The 22,390-nt window shown below is 45.5% G+C and overlaps 1 protein-coding gene across 1 annotated transcript in view; it reads right to left on the reverse strand.

Moving 5' to 3' along the window:
• The window catches only part of MGAT5 (alpha-1,6-mannosylglycoprotein 6-beta-N-acetylglucosaminyltransferase), a 214,867-nt gene that overhangs the window by 186,748 nt on the left and 5,729 nt on the right, over positions 1-22,390 (reverse strand). The window contains exon 2 of the mRNA XM_035008155.1: positions 10,163-10,327. Within this exon, the coding sequence (XP_034864046.1) occupies positions 10,163-10,327 (165 nt within the window). The remainder of the gene's footprint in view (positions 1-10,162; positions 10,328-22,390) is intronic.

Raw genomic sequence — 22,390 nt, forward strand, 5'->3', positions numbered from 1 at the left:
AATGCGAGTCAAAAAGGCTCCAGGAGTTCGGGTCAAGTTGTCTAACGCCAGACCAGGTCTAGCCTGTGACTACCAAGCGGCTTCCAGAGATCCCTTTTCCCAGGTCCCTATACTATTTTCTCTATAAAATACAGCATTAGGACTAGGTAGTTTCCATACTCAGTAAGCACTGACCATCTGCTGCTACCCTCTGGCTCACAGGCCAAACTCTGGGTCAGGTTAAGAAGTGCATGTCCCAATGGCCAAAAGCTTTTTTGCACATGATTTTGTGCCTGGTCTTGAGCGTTTCCCATGTATGAACTCACAATCCTCACAACAATCCCATGGCACAGGTACTTTATGCCCATTTTATGGATGAGGAAACTGACTGGGTTTACCCAAGGACACACGGGCAGGAGGTGGCAGAGCTAGGGTTTGAACCCAGGCTGTCAGGGTCCAGAGTGTGTGTGGGAACCACAATCCCACGGCTGCCGTTCAAGCTGGTCCCCCCACAGCGGGGAAGCTTTAGCACAAGGCCTTCGCTTGACGCTCACTGTGGCTCTTCTGTAAGGACTTTCACGAGCCCAGTTCTAGAGGCACGGGGGTAGGGAGCAAGTTCCCACTGTTCATGTGGACTCGAAAGACTCACCAACATGCAACATCAGGACAGCTTCACACCAGCTAATGGTGTAGCCGGCCAACTCTGACAAGGCAAATCAAAATGCAGTTCCAGCCCTCCGTCGAGCCCAGACACAGAGCCCCTCCGCTGGCCCTGCCAGTGCTGCGGGTCCTCAGCTTGACATGAGTGGACTTGGGCGCTGGGATCCTGCCCCTGAGATCTGCTGAAGGGCCACACGGAAGGAGGGAGATGGAGAGAGGAGACCATTCTGGACAGTAATGAGGAGGACGTCGGCTGCCCTCTCAGCCACACCACTAATTGGATGCCTCTTTGCTTCCTTTTTGAACTTAGCAAATCATTTCAGACCACCTTCACCACACAGGCTTGCTCTCTGCCTTTTCCGAGATACACCAAGGAGGAAAAAACATCAACAAAAACTAGCAACTGATTTTCTTTTAGGTCTCCTAATTTTAGACGTTATGGATCTGCAAAGCCAAAAGCAGAGCTTAAAAGAAAATCCACCAAAACCCCACAAGTTTCCATACCTAAGGAACGGTTTTAACCACCCAGAGATATATACAGTCCCCTGCCCTCATGGAAACAACTTCTACAAGTTTTTCGAATTTTTAAATCTCAGGCTCTAGAATGCCTCTTTGAAATATGTGTCAATAAGAACAAGTAAGGGATGGGGCACCTGGGTGGCTCAGTCGGTTAAGCGACTGCCTTCGGCTCAGGTCATGATCCTGGAGTCCCGGGATCGAGTCCCACATCGGGCTCCTGGCTCGGCAGGAAGCCTGCTTCTCCCTTTCCCACCCCCCCGCTTGTGTTCCCTCTCTCGCTGTGTCTCTGTCAAATAAATAAATTAAATCTTTAAAAAAAAAAAAAAAAAGAAAAGAGGGATTGTTTTAAAAAAAAAAAAGAAAAGAGGGATTGTTTAAAAAAAAAAAAAAAAACAAGTAAGGGATGGAGTGGCAGAGTCAAGGGAGTATCCATGGGACAGCATATGCCATGCTGTGGCTGTGGAATGTCTCCTGAATCAATACCATATGCAGGCTGATAACACAACTGTATACACACACCTCATTCAGCCCAATTAGAGCAAGTGGGATGTGTCGCCTTCAGATTAAAACAAACAAGTCTATTCCAGTTATATCCTATCTCTGATCCACAGAACAGCCCCGGGTAGAGGCATTTTCACCCACAGAAGTAAAGCCCATACAAGTTCCCAAGGTCAGTGCCGCAGTGCACGTTCCTAAGGGCTCCTGTTCTTCACCACCCTCAGGTGGCAGGGGAAAAACAGCATTCCCCATAGGGATACATACTCCGACCTTTTTTTTTTTAAATAAGATTTTATTTACTTATTTGAGAGAGAGAGAGATAGTGAGAGATAGCATGAGCAGGGTGTTGGCGGGGGGAGGAGGAGAAGGAGATCCCAGGACCCTGGGATCATGACCTCAGCCGAAGGCAGATGCTTAACTGACTGAGCCACCCAGGCGCCCCCATACTCTGACTTTTTGAAATGAAAAAAGCCATGTACTCCTTTAAGTGTCAGTAACAAGTCCAAAGGCATTAAGATTAGTGGGTTCCTGCTTTTCTGCAAGGACTACTCATTCAGAGCAATCTCTATTGTAGCTCGTTAGAATTGTTTAAATCCTACTTACATAATTAGCCACCAAAAATCACAAATCCAATTATATTATGGAACCTTAGTTTTCAGAAAGTGTAGCAAAGCAAAAGCATTCTCCCCTTTGAATAAGTCAGCAGTCAACTTTCCAGGTGCTTTTGGGAATTCCTAAAGTATTCAGGAAAATGTCAAAGCAGGCCAGGGGCAAAAACAGTGATCTAGAACTGTGTGGTCATCACTGTTGTGATAAAAGTTCTAGGACAGTGGCTGATCTGATGCATGTCCCGGAGAGGGAGGAGTGCATTCAGCTGGACACCTATGGGGAACTTGCTATTTGCCAGGCTCTTAGTTAGGTACTGGGTTCAAAAGAAAAATGTAGGATATCTTGCCCATGCCTTCAAAGAGCTTAGAGCTTGGCTGTAGAGACAGATGAAGCATGGGAAGGTCCAAGGATGTACACAGCAGTGGTGAAAACATAAAGCAAGGGCACCAGAAACCTCTGGGGTTGGAGGGGTCTCTATAAGGCTTTTTATGGGAGACAGTGCTTTTAGAGAAGTCTTGAAAAAGAGGATAATTAAGAGCCAGAAAAATGGAAGGGCTGAGGACAGGAACATGTAAATGTGTAACGGCACGAAGAAATAGCATGGTGTAGGCGAGGCTAGCTCCCAGTGGGGCTGTGGCACATTCAGCCTGAAGAGCAGCATTTAAAATGGGAGAAGAAAGGTTAGCCTTCTCGGAGCTGTGTCCTCTGGACCCTCAAGGAAAGAAAGTTTGAGTCAGGTTTAAGACAATTCTGGAAATCCAAACCATAATGTGACATGTGTCTGTGGTAGTCATACCTATTTTATCCGCTGCCTGGAATCTTTCTAGGGACCCTCCCCGCACCATGAAACCCTGAGGTGACCAGGATGCATGATCCAGGCATACCCAATCAGAATGTCATTCAGTGTTGTGACTAGATGATCAGAACCCTCCCCAACAATGCTGCCAGAAACCTAGACCCCACTGTGACCATTTCAACCACCACCCCGAGAAGATGGCCTGAGAATGAAGTCAACTCAGAAGCCAATACAGCTGAGCTACTTGAAGATGGTCCCCATGTCTGTACCCAGGAGGGCTGAGCTCAGTCTCATCTTCTGAACTAGCCAACTGCATGGGCCCCCAACTCCCTTTCTGTTTAAGGTTTTTTTTTTTTTTTTTTTTTTTTTGCCTCTTTTAAGAGATTATTGACAAATATATGTGTTTCCCGCTAAGCCTTTAAGTATTGATAAAAAAGGTCCATTTGGGAAGTGTAAGTTTAAAGCACTCAAATGAAGTAACATATGTGAAAATATTTTCTAATCTATAACAGCACTACACAAATACTACAATATTCAATATCAATGGTGATATTCGAATAACTAGTCAATGCAATTTCCATTGTTCCATCAACAAAATTAAAGCTCCATCAACGTGGCTTTTAAACTGTAATTAACCAACGCTCATTTAGTGCTGAATTTGTACCAGGCACCCATTCTAAGTAGTTTACTTAATCCTCATCAACAACCCCCATGAAAACGGGCACTACTATTATTTCCCCAACTGTACAGACAGATGAGGAAACAGAGCCATAGAAAGATTCAGAACGATGCCCAAGGTCACCAGGCGTGAGGTGGTGGAGCTGGGATTCGAACCCAGGCTGCCTGGCTTCAAACACTGCCTTGCGTGAAGTCTTTCATGGCCCGAGCACTGGAACCGATGTTCCAACTTCCTTTAAACTGATATTCCTCAACACGTGCCCTGCAGCAAAGCAACCTGCATTAACATATGGCTACTGTCTTCACAAGATCCTGTCTTTGCTGGCTTATTTTCTCAATAAAGGCATCACCCAGTCATGATGACAGCTCCTTCCCGGTCCTCTCGCATGGTCCCCACTGTCCTCCTCAGGTCAGCTCCACCAGCCATGGGTCTCTAATCCCCCCTTCCCCTGGGCGTCACGCCCATGCCTCATTTCAAGCCTTCTTTCCCCCACTCAACTCTCACCTGGCTTCCAGTTGGACCCCCTTTAAAGCACCCCACTTCCACATGGCCATTAATTCTTCTCTGAACATATGGGTCTCATCTCATTATCCTCCTGCTCTATTTAGAGCCTCCTCAGCTGTCACTGCCTACAGAACAAATACAAACTCCTGAGTTCTACACTGACAACTCTCCACAGATTCCCTCAACCTACCTTTTTCAGGATCGTCTCCTTTTCTACTGCTCCAAATAGGCTGTGTAGGTTGTTTCGTGCTGAGAAGTAGATCTTTGGGGACCTGTGTTGTTTTCCTTAACTTAATTTACTCTCTTGTGTCTTGATAATTATATACCCTGCTTAAAGTTAATAAAATAGAATTTCCTCTAAAACATTCCTGTAATTTAAATCTACTCTCTCAGACTACTTTGCCACCATTATTCTGAATTAGCAGCTCTTTCATAAAAAGAAATAATTACCTTCTATATAAGCAGGAGTAAAATGCGTGTTGCCAAAAATTGACTGGTTTGGATCCAGGAAAGGAGTTTCTTAAGGTCAGCATCCCAAGAGCCTCCTGGGAGTTTATAAAAATCTCTTTCTTGGAGGTCTCAAAGATCAGTTGCAAAGCTAAAAGTGGCTGGGGCTGAGGACTTGCAAACAGCCTTGCGAGCACGAGAGAAGGAGGCTTTATGCCTCGGTTGGCCCATCAGCTGAGCCCAACATCCTAGGCATCTTTCTGCACTGATTGTATGTGGAACACCAGATTCCAACACTACCTCGTAAGTCAGAGTTCCTCAAACACACCACACAACTGACATTTTGGGCTAGATAGTTCCCTGTTGTGGGGGCTAGCCCGTACACTGTAGAATGTTTAGCAGCATCCCTGGCCTCCACCAGATGTCGATAGTACCTCCTCAGTTGTGACAACCAAAAATGTCTCCAGACACTGCCAAGTGTGGCTGGGGTGGGTGGCAAAATCGCCTGCAGTTGAGAATCAATGCTGTAAGTACAATGCTCAAAGGTCAACATCACTTCTCCTGAACTGTATTTTTCGTTCTCTTCCTCCTCCTGCCCTCCTTCTCCTTCTCCGTGATAAAAATCAAAACAGCCTGACCACACAAAGTTTGAAAACCACACCAACAATGATACACGTTTTTCTAGGAAGATACCAAAAGAATTGTTTCCGACAAGTAGCCAAGTCTTTAGTGCTGCCCTTACAAAGAATGAAACAAAAAGCAACGTGTAGATGGGAGAAATACAGTCGTTTCTCGCTCACATTAATAAGAAAGCACCCTGCAATCTCCAGTCTGCCCTGCTTCTTGGCAGCATCTGGGGTGTCACAGACTGGCCGTTAGCTGATCCCCCAGAAAGCCACCTGTGGAGCTGGGCAGGGGGCTGGAGCACTTCAGGTGCTACTCCCAACGCAACGGATACCAGGGGGACCCAAAGAAGAAACAACACCTGTGCAACTTAATTTCAAGGTCCATTAGCGGCACAAAAGGGGGGAAAATTGCCCTTCCAAATGCAAGTCCTGAAACTCAGCAGGGACATTTTTCATTTGCAATTTTTAAATGGTAGAATAATAATTACGGTTCTTTTTATTGAGAACAGCATGCAAGCTCAAATACATTGCACTTCACCAGCACATACTGGAAATACACTGCATGCGGCTACTCACGTTTGGGAAACGCAGGCCCAGCTAACGTTCCGTGTAGGCTCAATATTAGAAACCAGCCACTGGAGTTGTGCCTGCACCTTCGAGTCTATGACTATGTTTCCCAAATGACCTTGCAATTGTAAGTGATCGTAAGGCAAAAGCAATGTTATCATTAAGCGGTGCCTTTCAGCGAACCCTCCATGCTGGCCAGTTATTCAACTAATGTTGAAAGACAAGAACTGGTTCTTTTAAGTGTAAATAAATAAATGCGGAGGTACGCAGGCACTCATGCCTTTCCCCAACTGATGGAGAGAGAGGCACAATGTGCCCAATCCCCGAAATACTACAATCTGGAGTTGTAACCATCACCTTCTAAGAAGGCTCCACAGCACGGAAGCATCTGTGGGAAGCTCAGACACGACAGGCCAAAAAAATAAATAAAAAATAAAAAATCCTACTTCATAGGTGGTGTTTGCTAAGGTTTGAGAAAGGGAAATGAGATGTCAAGCCCAACTTCCAAGCAAATCCACAGAAGTAGAAATGGAAAAGAGGAACCAAAAGGAGAAACTCCTTTTAGCAGTGAAACCACATGCTGTCCCCTCCAGCACCATCCAATCCATGTGGGCATTTACTGAGTACTTTCAACAGTTAGGCTTTGAACAAGACGCTATGGGCAAAACAAAGATTAAGTGGATACTGCCGGGCCTCAGAAGGCAAGCACTTTCAAGATCACACTTTTTTATTTTTTTATTTTTTACCTTTCCCCTATGTTAGCACATGGCAAAGAACTCCAGATCCAATGTTATTCACTCTGTGTCATAATTTAAGATCATAAAAATAGAGAAAAGCAGAATTGTTTTTTTTTCCAAAAACAGAAGCATCATTCTGAAAGGGGATAATTTTGGCGAAGAAACATTCAAGTTCTTTCTGGGAGGAGAAACTGATTTACTAGGCGACTGGTTGAAGGATGGGGACTTTTTTTTTTTTAATCTGGGTTTTAGTTTCTTTGATCCACCTTCATCTTCAGCAAGATAAACTAAGCTCAAAAATGCAGTTCAAGCTAATTCTTGATTTCAATGAAGGTCATTTCCAGCTAGAATTCTCTAGGGGAACATCCCTTTCACATCATCAAAAAGCCCAAGAGCGAATAATTTAGAAAGAAAAGCCATTTTGGATAAAAGGTACAGAAAACACAGCTCAACAGAGGAAGGGCACACACACATAGAGCTTTCCCTAAAAAGAAAATAAATTTAGGGAACCCTTCTTCAACTGCCATGGTACCCAATTTAGAAGCAGTTTAGAGTCAACCAGAAGATATATCAGCAAGCAATAAGACACAACAGTAAGCAATCAGAAACATCAGTGAGCAATAAGACAACAGAGTGAGCAGTAAAGACACACCAGGGAGAACATTTCTGAGCAATTACCACATGTCTTAATGCAAAAAGAGAGAAAGAAAAACTTCACTCAGTCAGGATTGGAACCCATAAAAATAAACTCTCTCCCAGCTCCAGAGCCATTTCTGCTATGACAATAGGGGTTTGGGGACAGTTGGGCCATGGCTGAGAGGGCAACAAAAGCAATAAATGGCTTTTTCCTCAACAAGGGCTAATAAACTTAAGTTCTTATCCTTCTTTTTGGCACTCTAATATACAGACAGGGCAAAGAGTTTAGATATACGTTGTTTAACCGACAAAGCATAAAGCCCCCTGCCCCCACCCTCTAGGGGAAATAAAGGAGGATGGCTCTATTCTCTGTTTCACATCTATGTCTGCCGTGCCCAGCAGTCTCTCGAAGGGAGGAATGCACATGCGCACAGAGGGACAAGCTTGCTTCTACACAGGTTGGCCACAAAAACAGGCCCTTAAGATACAGAGAACTTCCTTACTAGACAGGTTATTAAATATCCCAGGAAACTGTCAGCTCTCCAGGAACCTCTAAGAAAACGGCAGCATATTCTTTAAAACTTGCCCATTTGTGATGATTTACAAATGAAAGCAAGGAAGACAGAGCCAACACTCTTCTCTTTATGGTGCTTGGTCTTAAGCTGAGCTCAAGGGACTCCAATACCAAAGGTACCCCCCACCCCCCAAACACTCAAACTCCATAAAAAAACCTGTGAAACCACTAACTTCTCCTAGATGTTGAGAAGACTGAGTAAAACCATGTTTCTCTGAGGGTCACAAACAGTAACTGGTATTTCCTGGATGGTTGCTGGATGTTAGTTTCCTCCCCTTCCTTCCAATTATTTTCGGGGTCACAATCCATTTCTAGGAGTCTGTATCTCTTTCATGAGGCCCCTATGCCTCAATCCTACCCACCTTCAAAATGTACCTTCCTGTGAGAAGCCTCATAGCTACCCCCATTTACATGGCCACCGTCTATGGGATTTTGTGCCTATAGATTATTTTCCTAATTGGCCATTAAAAATTTTAAAGACAGAGTGTCTCACAAACAAAAGATGCAAAGGAGGGAGAATGAGATTAATTATCAGAGGCACAGCTCTAAATCTGCTCCCTCCTCCCGCCCCCCCAACCCCACAAAACACACAAAATCCTTTGGTTCTTTAAATATTAGTAAAAACACAGTAGCAGTGGCACGGCGAAAGGAGACCCCTCAGAGCCAACAACTTAGAGAATGTGCTCAAGAGGTAATGTGTTCACTGAGTCAACTAACTCACTCAATACATGGGGCTGGGATCCCATTGGAAAGAAGTAGTCACCAACTCCCTCCCATGTCATTCCTGGAGGTCGACCTACAATTCTGGACCCGGGTACTTGGAGCGCAGGCAGGGTTAGTCTCCCAGTGAGCCTGGCACAAACAGGACAGTCAGTGGTAGCAAGATCCCTCATCAGGCAGAGAATGACAACAGACTTGTTTACACGGGTTGTACAGGACAGAGACGGTAGGAGGCGGCAAAGGTCAAGGAGCACCCCACTCCACCTCTGGAAATAGGACAATGTAGAACTGCCATGAAATCAGATAGGACCTTTCCAACAGCATTTTCTGCTGGGGACAAGGGTGGAGGAGTGGAGCCTGGAGAGGCATGGGTTCCATTTATTAATAAGCAGCTCAACACAGTGGGAGGTTTTCTTGTCTAATTACAGAAGCCGTTGGAAACTGCAGGGAAGAGAGGATTTATGGCCCAGATGACACTGCCTCTGTGTTGTAATTAAAAGTTATTTTTAATACCTTTCTTTGGTTGGACACTTTGGATTATTAGAAATATATTTTGCAATTTAACACTTGCTAAAGGGCAAAGAACAGAACAGAAAGGTAATACAACAAGCTTGCATAGTGGGAAACAATTAAATGTTTTGACACCGGGAGGTAGAAAAGGAAAAGAATCCCTCCCACTTCAGTCCGTACATTTCTACAGTGCAAGTCAGAGGTAGAGAGAAACCAAAAAGAACACTAAATTTGATTTTCAAAGTAGCAGAAAGCAACCCAGCTCCTTATTTTATCCATTAAGTAGAGACTGGATACCCCCACCAGGAGTGCAGACAACTCATTTACAACCGTTCACCCGAAGCATCTCATCCTAATCCTCAGGCTCTTTGCTTTGTCACTCTAATGAGAGCAAGTCCTGGCTCGGCCACAGGGACTCGAAGGCCAACCCCAGGGTAGTGCAATGGGGGCATCCAACGTAAGCTATGGGCAATCCAGGCTGTGCATGATCTGGACTTTGTCTTTAATCTATGCTTCTTCTCTCATCCAAGATTCCAGTTTGGGGAGGGGGCTAGACAAAATGCATCCCAGTGAGAAATGCAGGGTGGTGTCCAGGAGTGGTGACAGAAGCAGCCCAAGATCAGGCAGGGGCCCTTTATTTCATCAGCCCCATTTCTAGAATTTCCATCTCCCCATGTACACACAGGATGCATTTTTCTGCAATGGTGACTTCTTTAACAACAGGAAGGAGAGAATCTCTTATATGGGACAGACTTTCGAAACTGATGAAAATGGGAAGGAGAAAGGACCTCTAGCTGACATGAGCTTCCCAGATAACCTCTCTATTTCACTTATCCATGCTATGAATCTTCTCATTAAAAGTGAATTCCAGAAGCTCATTATGTGAAATATGTCACAGAAACCACCAGATATTACACATCACGATGGGCCTGTAAAAGTCTTTTAACACGTTAATCAAAAGTAAACTTAAAATCAGCTTTAGAGGGGCCATACCAAGTTTGATGGGATTTATATCAATAAGAACCACTGTGCCCCTTTATCCTTTCCCCAGGTCAAAGCACGGTCAGCCTCCACGTCAGGGCACACAACCGCCATTCTTACCTGCCACATTAATTTTCTCAAGTGCAACCAAGCTGGGAACAGCTGTGGTGGAATTGGTCGAGTTTGTCCCTGTGCCATTGATTACAAGATTGTCCACCTTGGACTCCAACTTCCCAATGCGCTGCAAGATATTATCCAATAGCACGGCAAGAGTTTTCTTCAGATCTGTCAAAGAAAATGCAGATAGTTAAAAAAGTCTTCGGCATCTGTATGTTTGTCTGGTGCGTTTTCTCTCTCTCTCTCCTCCTCCTCCTCCGTCTCTCTCTGACATGAAGAACAAAAAAAGTGGCACAGTCAAGAAGTACTGCTTGAAGACGTGTCTGAACAAACCCTATCTTAAAGATGACGGAGGCCATCTTCGAGTGGCCCAGAGAGTACAAAACACATTGGTCTCTTCTGCCATGCGAGTTTGGCAGTAGGTGACATAAAATTACTCCCAGGCACTAGGGCAATAGAGAAAACTTGGTGTTACTTAGCATCCTATCAAAGCACTCTATTAAATTCCTTCTTCTTAGAGCATGATGCTCTGACCTATAGAATGACAACCCCAAAGTGCAGCGAGGTCTTGAAGTACCTTCTGGATCAAGTACATTGTTATTTTCAGTGTTCTATATTCCAGTACATTCCAATTTTTTGCCAAGTCTTTACTTCTGTTGGTTATTTATGGTAATACTTAAAACTACAGTTCCAGATTCTAACTCAGATGTAACTACAATGAGATTTAGAAAGATACCTAAATTAAGACCAGATTCATTCATTCATTCGTTCAGGAAATATTTATAAAACAACTACTATGTGCTAGGCACTGTTCTAGATGCTGGGGATATTCTCTCATTTAAGAGTTGATTCTAATGGGGTGCCTGGGTGGCTCAGTCGGTTAAGCATCTGCCTTCAGCTCAGGTCATGATCCTGGGGTCCTGGGATCGAGCCCTGTGTCAGGCTCCCTACTCAGCTGGGAATCTGCTTCTCTCTCTCCCTCTACCCCTCCCCCAGCTTGTGCTCTCGCTCACTCTCTTTCTATCTCAAATAAATAAAATCTTAAAAAAAAAAAAGAGTTGATTCCCCTTTTCACACACCAGACTGTGGGTTAAATGCTGCACTTCTCTCTAGACAGACATTTACCCTCATGTATACATAAGCGTTTACTAAGTTTGAACACAAGGTATTCCACACACACAAGATTAATTAAGCCTCTCTCCTCTGGAAACTCATAATCAAAGAAAGATATATTGACCTGCACATGTGAGAAAAGCAGAAGGACACCAGGCTAGTCATCCATGTGAATAGAATTCAGCCTCATGAATGAATTGGGAGTGGTTCAGGGGAGAAGTGCACCATGTGGGGAGCAGGATATGCAAAGTCCTGAACTGAGATAAATGCAAAATTGCCACTTTCCCTTGTACTGGGAACAGGGCAAACTTGCTTTGAGTAGGTGACCTCACCTGGCCGGGAGAGAAGCACACACCAGATTAATTCACCAACCCCAGAACACAGCCAGCCAACCCTGAACCTTGGCCAGAAGGCACTCAGGCTGTCCTATTTTGTCAGGGGGAGAGGGAGGTTGTCAGAACAGAAACAAAGGTGTGTAACGAACTTGGAAGTTTGTGTTGTTGGCGGTTTACAGATGGGAGGCATGGCTGGAGCAGACTAAATACTGCAAGCAGAAAGCAAACCCACACCTCTCTCCTCAAAGTCTGGTGCTCTCCGCTTGACATAAGCGCAACCTCCCCACTGCTCTCCCCAAACGGATCATCGGACTTCTTCACGATGTTAACCTCTGAAGTGGTTCGTTCCTTCATTCTAACAAACACCCGACCAGGGCTATTTCTCACTCTTCAGCCCGTCTCTTCCCTACAGGTAAGAAGAACTGGCCACAACATTAGAGCGACAGGGCTAAAAATATTATAGCAGAGAAGGGCACAAGGGATCTAGTGTTTCCTGAATGCCTATAACATGCCACACACACAAATCTAAGAAACCCCACGTTATCTTCACCTCCTCCGGGTAAAATGACTTCATTTTACAGAGGAGAACACGGAGGTTCACAGACATGAAGTAACCTGCTCACAGTGACAGAGATAATAAACTGGAATGGGGACTTGAATAGGGTTGGCCTAATTCCCTGATGCCTCAGCAGCTCAGCCAGAAGTCAAGAGTCAAGGTAGAAAAAGAACCCAAGTGTGAAATTCAAGGTCTTTCATCCACAGCACTGTAGTTAGGGGCCCAGACTCTGGAGCCCAAGTTTCTCAGTTTACGTGCTTGTTCTCCACTGTTTCCTTATCTTTCAAAGAGTGCTAAGAATAAACCTACCTCTTTGCATTGTTATGTGGACTTCATGAGTTAATTTTTACAAAATGTTCTGAACACCACTTGGTACATGATAAGCACCATATAATTATTGCCTGCTACACATATAAATAAAAAATATCTGGGAAATGCTCTCATCCTTCCTTAAGAAATCGCTTCCTGAGTGATGGAGGACTTTTATCACTTGATCGAAGGGTCATGAGCTCACTCTCCTCCAGGAGCTGCAGTCCCATGGTCAGCGTGACTCACAGTCTACCCCTGGCTCATCCTTCGCTGGCAGAAAGAGGAGCCAGCCACCAGCTTTGCTCTTACAGTGCATCTAAAGCATCAACTGCTTCTCCAGAATTCTGAAGATTGCCAGAGGCTGGCCATGTGGATAGAGGCAGTGGTGCCACTGGGAGGTGGCTGCAGTATGTGACAAAACCACCCCTCAGATACAGGATATCAAGCCCCTCCATCTCCAGCCTCGTTGCCTGAAGGTCCTATCACCAGCCAAGCTGTCCACAGGCAAAAATGACATTTAACTATTACCAGCAATTGAGATGAGCTAGACACAGAAGCCCTGGACCCCTAGGATGGGTTAAATCAGGCTTTCTCAGCTTTGACCCTATTGACACTTTGGGTCAGACAATTCTTTGCTGTTGAGGGATGTCCCGTGCATTGAAGGATGTTGGGCAGCACCCCGGGCCTCCGGCACCTGAATGACAGTAGCAATCCCTTTATGTGACAACCAAAAACACCTCCAGACGTTGCCAATGCCCCAATTTGAGAGCCACTGGGGTAGGCATATGCTCCCAGCCCTTTCTTCCTCACTGCCCCTTTGTACAGGTGAGGTGTGAGAACAGTCACTGAACTCGCATTCTGTGTGACCTCCATTCACTAAGGTTCTGGAGGCACTGCTACCAATATATACAAAGTAAAATAAAGGAATCAGCCCTTCTCCCTACAGGAGCTGACAGAGGCCCAGCCTGTGCTGATGGTCTCTCGAGGGCTGGTAACCTTCTGCAACTTTTTGTCTTTTTGTTAAAAGGCAAGAGGACTATGGGACAGAGCCCCCCAACCCATAGTTATTGGTGGTAGTCACTGGTGGGACACACCCTAGGTAGAATACAGAACTGTCACATCAACCTTAAGAAGAAACAAACAAATGGAAAGATAGTATATTCCCTGCTCATGGATTGGAAGAATATTGTTGAAATGTGTTCTATTCTGCCCAAGGCAATCTACAGATTTAACGCAATCGCTATCAAACACCAACAATATTTTTCACAGGACTAGAACGAATCATCCTAAAATCTGTATGGAACCACAAAAGACCCTGAATAGCCAAAGCAATCTTGAGAAAGAAGATCAAAGCTGGAGGTATCACAATTCCAGATTTCAGGATATACTATAAAGCTGTAGTAATCAAAACAATACGGCACCGGCAAACAAACAGGCACATAGATCAATGGAACAGAATACAGAGCCCAGAAATAAACCCACAGTTGTATGGTCCATTAATCTATGACAAAAGAGGCAAGAATATGCAATGGGAAAAAGACAGGCTCTTCAACAAATGGTGTAGGGACAACTCGACAGCTACATGGAAAAGGATGAAACTGGGCCACTTTCTTACACCATACACAAAAATAAACTCAAAATGAATTAAAGACCTAAATGTGAGGCCTGAAATCATAAAAACTCTAGAGGAGAGCACAGGTATTAATTTCTCTGACATTGGCCATAACAACATTTTTCTAGTTATGTCTCCTGAGGGAAGGAAAACAAAAGCAAAAATAAACTATTGGGACTACACCAAAATAAAAAGTGCTTGCACAGTGAAGGAAACCACCAACAAAACAAAAAGATGACCTACTGAATGGGAGAAGATATTGGCAAATGGTATATCTGATAAGGGGTTGATCTCCAAAACAAATAAAGAACTTCGGTAACATACCCCCAAAACCAAATAATCAAATTAAAAAATGGGCAGAAGACATGAATAGACATTTCTCCAAAGAAGACATACAGATGGCCAACAGACACATGAAAAGATGCTCAACCATCACTCATCATCAGGGAAAAGGGAAATCAAAAGTACCATGAGACATCATTACCTCACAGTTATCAGAATGGCTAAAATCAACAACACAAGAAACAACAAGTGTTGGTGAGGATGTGGAGAAAAAGGAACCCTCATGCACTGTTGATGGTAATACAAATGGATACAGCCACTGTGGAAAATGGGTTCCTCAAAAAATTAAAAATAGAAATACCAGTAATAATCCAGTATACTGCTACTGGGTATTGACCCAAAGAATAGGAAAACACGAATTCAAAAAGATATTCGCACCCCTCTATTTATTGTGGAATTATTTACAATAGCCAAATTATGGAAGCAATCTAAGTGCCCATGAACAGACAAATGGATAAGAAAAATGTGGTGTACACAAAGGAATACTACACAGCCATAAGAAAAGATGAGATCATGCCATTTGAGACAAAATGGGTAGACCTAGGGAGTATTATGCTAAGTGAAATAGTAAGACTGGGAAGGACAAATACCTTATGAAAAAAAAAAACAAAAACAAAAAGCAGAATCAGACCTACACATACAGAGAACAAACACCTGCCACAGAGGAGGGCGTGGGGGATGAGCAACATGGGTGAAGGGGAGTGGGACAGAGGCTCCCAGTTATGGAATGAGTAAGTCACAGGAGTAAATGGCGAAGCATAAGGAATACAGCCAACGACATTGTAATAGTGATGTAACGGGACAGGTGGTAATTACACTAGTGATGAACACAGCATAATATACAAACTTGTCAAATCACTAAGTCACACACTTGAAACTAATGTAACATTGTGTGTCAACTATACTAAAAAAATGTCAGAAAACAAGAAGGCAGTCTTCCTCAATTCCTAAAATACAGTCACCGATAAGGGTGACCTACTATCTCTTGCTGACCTCACCTACTAGAGGGTGACCTCTGTGACTACGTGACATGGTGCGACTCTGGGAAGTCATGATGATGAGAAGGATACTGACGTTCACCATCCCAACTATGCTCCGAACTGAACCACCACCACCACCGACTGAGCTCTATGTGTCAGCTGCTGTCCTCAGCACCTCTCATGGGTTACTTCACGGGGTCCTGCCAAGACAGTATGAGGAACGTATTACTGTTCCCATCTCCATTTTATAGATGAGAAACCACAGCACAGAGAGGTGAAGTAATTTGCCCCGGGTGATTGCAGATCAAGGGTTCCATCTCAGACAGTCTGGTTACAGACCCAATGGCTTTTACCTACTCTGCCATACTGCCTCTGAAGAACCTCTATGGACCTGCCAGCCAGCAGGCATCTTCAACTTGCTGCTTCTGAGCACATTTATCGGGGATTAACCTCTGCACTTCTGCCACGTGCTTTTGTTAAATCATATCCCAACCATCCTCAAGACTCACTGATGGCACTGTTCTGTGAGCAACTCCCACACTAAAAATAATGAAGAGTCCGCATTTCCCTACTTTCTGCCTCAAAATGAAAATGGAATATAAAGCAATCAAAAACCCTGGACTCTCTAGGCACTTTACCTGGATAGACATGTTTTCTCTTCCAGTATGAAAGAAAAGAAGTTCATCTTCAACAAACAGCTGTTTGAGTCACTATTTCAAGACAGTTCGACACTTATGCCAATAAAATACACAAGGGCAAAGATGATGTCAAGCCCATCTTTGTGTCTTTACCAACTGGCACACTACGTACTCAGTTATGTGTGTGTTACATAAGTGAAGAGATGAATAATAAACCAACAAATAAATGGACTATAGTCTTCCCACCGATAAGGCTAAGGAAATCATACCTTTCTAGGTGATGAAATTATTTCTCACCTTTGCGTTTTACATTTAAACCAGCAAAACTGTTTTATTGCAATTTTAAATACCAGAACATTTTTGTGTTTTAGTCTTAATGATAATCCATTTATCCAATAAAGCTGCACACCCAAGGATAATTTCTATAGAGCTTAATAAAGAAATTAGGGCAAAAATATTCCTTCAAATTCTAGTGTAACATTTTTAAATTTATCACTGTGTTTTACAGTTATTATAGCAGTAAAATGTGTCCTCAGCAGGATTACAATTTTCAATTACTAACAGGCTTTTAAAATTTTGTTTGTGCTTCAAAGCCTTAGCCATAAAAATTTAATCCCAACATCACTAGCGCAATTCTGTATTCCTAAAACTTACTGTACATGACAAAGATGAGATCAAAGCAATTGAAAACATTTAAAATGTCCTTCTGGGGGAAGTTAGCTTTGCTTTCTATCATACTAGAAGTGCTTTGATCAAGGGCGAGATCGACAAAAATCTCAGAACAGGTGCCCTGACAGCTTCTGTGAGTTTTCATTTTCAGAAAGCATGCCTCCAGGGGGTGAGTAGGGGCTGGAAGATGCTGCCACATTCTTGAGCAGGACAGCTAAGGCGATTTCACTGCCAGCTAGATGTGCCTCCAGAGCTGGAGCCCATGGAGATAGGATTTCAGGACAAAGGGGAGGGGGGTCCTGCTGGTAGAAAAAGTCTATCAGTTTATAGGTCTATCGGTTAAAGCTGTGAGACAGGGCAGCAAACCCCAATTGCCCAGATTATACAGGCAATCAGTATTTGAGGAATGATCCAGAAAGGCGGCACTTCGGGCCTATGCAAGCCCACCCTGTTCCCCTGGGACATGCTTCCAAAGCAGTGGTTATCCAGCCCGCTGTCCTCCAGGCCAACCTTCACCAGGCTTTGTCCTCAAAGCACTCCATCAGAATCTGTAGAGCCCACGAGTCAAGGACTCAGGGCACAGCCACCACAGGCTACATTGAAGGTGTAGCCAGCATGATTCGCTGGCACAGAACCAACCGTGCAATGAGCAAGGACATACATCTGAACTGCAAAAAAAATTATTTGCATCTGGGCTTGCTCCTAATCCAAGTCCCTCTTCACCACGGCGGTCTCCAGAGGCAGAGCGCCAACGAGGAGCAGCTTCATGTGCTGCTTGGGAGAACCAGCAAAGACAGGGCGCTAATGAGAAAGGAAGGTGTTAATGAAAAAAGAATTAGCCCCAACCTCTCCTTTCCACTAGGCTGCCAGAATGTCAAGTTTCATCAGTTACATATTTTTAATTTCACAGTGACCTTTCCACAGAGACAATATAGTTAGAGTGATAAGCAAAAGCCAGTCCATTCATTATGTACAAGGACACTGTAGTGTTATTTATTATAGATAAGAACTGGACACTACCCAAATGCCCAACAAAAAGACTAAATTACGTATGTCCATCCATTCATAAGACAGAATAAATCACTAGATTGGAACTCAGGGAGGGCAGAGCAGGTGTCTTGTCATCTCTGTTTATCACCACCGGGTGTTGTCAGGAGCTCACTGATTATTTATTGAATGGATGGTTTAAAAAAAAAAGTGTATGGACATTAAAAATATCTAATGGCATGAGGAAATACAACAAAGAAGAGTTTAAAAAGCCGTATATGAAATATTCCAATTTTTTTAAATGACGTGCATTTTAAAAAAGGACTGGAGGGAAATCAAAATTTATCTGGGTTTGGGGATAGGGAGTATTTTACTTTTTATTCTTTCTTTCTAAGAGTACAAAAATGGGCGTGGCATCATCCTTGCCCTTGTGTGTTGTACTGACAGCATCTTCTATCTTGTGCTAAGTAGTCTGGAAATGGTGACTCACACAGCTGCTTCCGTTGAAAATGAACTTCTTTTCTTTCACATTAGGACAGAAAGCAAGCCTACCCAGGGTCAAGGACCGAGAGACGCCAAGGTTTTTCACTGCTTTATAGTCTACATGCTCTCCATTTTCTATATTCACAGTACTCTGACAATCAGGGAGGCTTAAATGCTATTTGAATATACCTCCAGTGCAGTGAATTCTACCCTCCCCAAGATACTGGCCCAAGTACCTGATGTCAGGTAAGAAGATAACCCCCGGCCCAGATACAGCTCAGTGATTGACCCTCACTGCCTGCCCGCATTTGAATTCTTAAAGCCACCTAAAGTCGCAGACGTGCTCTCGCCCTGCAGCTGTCACAGGCAGCCACACCATGTCACAAAGGGCACTAAACCACCACCTCAAAGAGAAAGGGCAGCTCAGATGCTCAGTATTACTGACTATTGTTCCCTCCTGGGTCAGGCTGCAAGGGCAGACTTCAGCTTTGACTCCAAGGTATTCCAGAAGCGAATGTTATTTCTGAAGTGCTACAGGGGGTGTCTCTAGCATTTCCAGGCATTTTCTAGGCAGCAGAATGTGAGAAAAAAAATCGCATCTTGGCCTGTTGATGATATCAAGTGCATTATGGAATCTGTAAATATCCAGCACGGAGCTCTTGGGCTGTTCTCTCATCTTCCCGACACCCAGCCAGCTGCATGGAATAGGAGTCCAGCATTGTAGTCCTTCTTGCAGAACAGAAATGGATTCGGGCTCTGAGTGGTCGAGCCCACCGTCACACGGGGTCCCGACCTAACTCCCGCGCCCACGCCTCCCCCACCCCATCAGGAAAGACAGCCACCGCACACCCCTCCTTCCCGCTCACCACCTGTACCGGAAACAGTACCCTCCAGCACTGCCCTCCTTCCGAGACCGAGTGAGCTCACCCAGTCCAGCTCAGCTCCCAGCCCACAAAGGAAAGCCTTCTCTTTGGAACCGGGCAGTGACAATCACCTCTCCTGTTTCTTAAATGCCAAAGTCACTCTGTGGAGCCAACACACTTTCAGAACGGGACCCAGGGAAGAGCCAGACAGTATCTCTCTGGGGCGCAGGGCAGCAGTTCTCAACGCCGGCCGGCGCACGGCCCAGCGCGGGCGCCCTCAAGGCAGGCCTGGTGATTCTGGTGGACAAGCCTCGCCTGTCCTTGTCCCGGAGGGTGGTGGCAAGCCTGCCTCCCTCCCTCTGAAGGAGAGCTTACTTCCTCTCATGTCTTATCCCCTATAAATGCAGAGCACAGCTACATAAACACGTCCCTGAAGCCCTATGTTCAAACGTATAAACAAACGTCCACTTCAGGCGAACAATTTTGGTGGAGTAAAAGATACAGGTACACGTCGGCCATGGTTACTGATAATTCCCAACAATGACCGCATTTCCCTCATCTAGGTGCCTAAATAAGCTTTGTAACATGTAAGCCTTACAACAAGCCTATGAGGTGAAGGATACTATTATATCCTTTATTTTACAAAAGAGGAAGCAGGCTTTTAAAACATCAGTCACCTGCCCAAGGTCACACACCTAGTAAGGAACCCTACAGCCACACAGAAACGTTCTCTACCGACCGTCCAGAATAAACACTGGTTCCTGTGTCAGAATCAGGAGCACAACAGCTACCCGGAGCCACCTGGACCTGTAGTCCGTGGGGAATCTCTTCTCGTTTCCAGCCTCACTAGAAACTTTACTTTTCTATTAGCCCCAGCTGTAACTGTCCCACACAGGCAGAGTCGGGGCAAAGGGGCTGCTGCTGATCACTCCTGGCTCCTACTAAGTGCCAGGCACGTGCTGAGCCCTGGGGTACAGTGGGGAACAAGAGAGGCAAAAATCCCTGCTCTTTGGCAGCTAACATGCTCCGTGGGGGAGAGAGACGATCAACAGAGCCAATAAATATGCAACAACAGGTGGTTTAGGTGTTATGAAAATAGGTGGTTTAAGTGTTGTAAGACTGAGGGGCGCCTGGGTGGCTCAGTCATTAAGTGTCTGCCTTCCGCTCAGGTCATGATCCCAGGGTCCTGGGATCGAGCCCCGCATCGGGCTCCCTGCTCCGCGGGAAGCCTGCTTCTCCCTCTCCCACTCCACCTGCTTGTGTTCCCTCTCTCGCTGTGTCTCTCTCTGTCAAATAAATAAATAAAATCTTAAAAAAAAATAAAATAAAAAATAAAGTTCATCCTTACCTTCAATAAAAGAAATGCAAAAAAAGTGAGGTCATTTATTTGCATGTCAAATTGGCAATTAAAAAAAATCCTTGGTGGGGGTGCCTGGGTGGCTCAGTCGTTAAGCGTCCGCCTTCGGCTCAGGTCATGATCCCAGGGTCCTGGGATCCAGCCCCGCATCGGGCTCCCTGCTCCTTGGGAGCCTGCTTCTCCCTCTCCCACTCCCCCTGCTTGTGTTCCCTCTCTCGCTGTGTCTCTCTCTGTCAAATAAATAAAATCTTAAAAAAAAAAAAAAGTGTCGTAAGACTGAGAATGAAATCATGAAAAAGAACGTAAGGAGAGGAGGCGCGACCTATGGGGAAAGGAGGCATGCAGGCGGGAGGAAGAGCAGAGGTGGAGACTTGGGGGCAGGCGAACGCTCAGCCACCACCCCGCCGCGGGTCCCAGAAGACAGCTGCGGTACCCGGACAGACCCAGGAAGGGTCAACGGCTCCTGAGGTGGCCACAGTGGCATGCGGTCTGCCCAGGCCATTCTGACAGACTGGGGTGAGCAGCCCCACTTGACGCTCTGAGCCCAAGAGTCACACCCCCCATGCACATTCTCTCCTCAAGCCAGGCCTTGAGGCAGCAACGAGGCAGGAAAGGGCAGGTCTCGTGGACAAAAGGAGCAGAAGAGGAGGCTCCCATCCCTGCCAGAGACGCACAGTCTGGCTGTTCTCCCGTCTACGGCCCCCCCGAGGCCCTCTTCAGACGTGCGGCCACACTGGGCGTGCTTGGGAACTCGGCCTGGCTCTGCCGGGGGCGCCGGGCGGGGGGACTGCCACCACACATCCCTGGAAGAGCCCCAAGCCCGGAGAGGCCCATTTTAGGTTGCCAACTTTCTAAAGCAGTTAGCCCTTCCTTTGCTCGCACCAGCCACCTCCCCTGGAGCAACCACGGCCTCCTCAGACACACCAAACGGCCCAGTGCTTTTTTTCCACCAGTGTCGCCCCAAAGCAGTGTGTTTCCCTCAAGGGTAGAGAGCTGCTATTTTGGCAACGGTGGTTCCCCACACCACCCCGGCCCTCCAAGAAAACAGTCCCTTGATCACATTTGTAGGAACAGAGGCAAAAAAAAAAAAAGAGAGAGAAAGCAAATAAATAAAAATTTTAAAAAACCATTCACAGGCTTTTTTTTTTTTTTTTAAATCTCCAGTGAAATCCAACCTAAGTATTTTTCGTCTTCTTTTTCATAGCAGGGGTGGAACAAAACACTCGTAAAAGCTCCTCTGACTCTCCAGACGTTCCCTAGGTCTGCAACACAGACCAGGAGCTACCTCAGGCCGCCATACCAGCATCACGGTGGGGGTGTCCCTTTGACCTATGAGAATCCCAAATGATGTTAATGTCTTAGGAATGGGCATCCCCAGGCCAATGAGGGCCACGTGAAGCCCAATGCATTGCCCCTTGACCAGCAACCAAAAACGCTACCTTCTTCTCTAGGGCCTAGAGGACGCGAGCACCACCTCCTTAAGGAAACAGAAGGAACTTCTTCCTCTTTACCTCTCTTCCCAGCCTAGGAGTTAAGTGGGGGGATGGGGGGGATAAGAGGGAGGGGCCAAGGCCCCCGGCAGGGGCAGGCAAGGCTCACTCACAAGAACATCAACCCCCCTGCACCTCTCTGCCCCTGCCATCATACTGAGATCCAGAGCCCAAAGGGCCACTGCATGTGCTGCCCCCCGTCCACATTGCTCCTTGCTCACGCTGTTCAGCCGCAGCAACCTCTGCTCTGCCGCTAGAGTGCACATGCAGGCCTGGGCCACACACCCTGCCTTCTGCCTGGCCTGCTCGGCCTCCTCCCACCCCACCCACAGCTCCTTGGCGTCAGAAGGGCTACGAGGCACCTCCTAAGAGAGGCTTTCTTTGACCTTCTCATTCCAAGTAGCGCCTCATGTACTTTTTAAAAAATCATATATCCCTATCTCATTTTTCTTCCTGGAATTACTGTCTAATGTAGTCTCGTTTAGTATTTCTTCCCT

Source organism: Mirounga leonina, unplaced genomic scaffold, assembly GCF_011800145.1.
Source record: "Mirounga leonina isolate KUSES-001 unplaced genomic scaffold, KU_Mleo_1.0 Mir_151, whole genome shotgun sequence".
NCBI lineage: Eukaryota > Metazoa > Chordata > Mammalia > Carnivora > Phocidae > Mirounga > Mirounga leonina.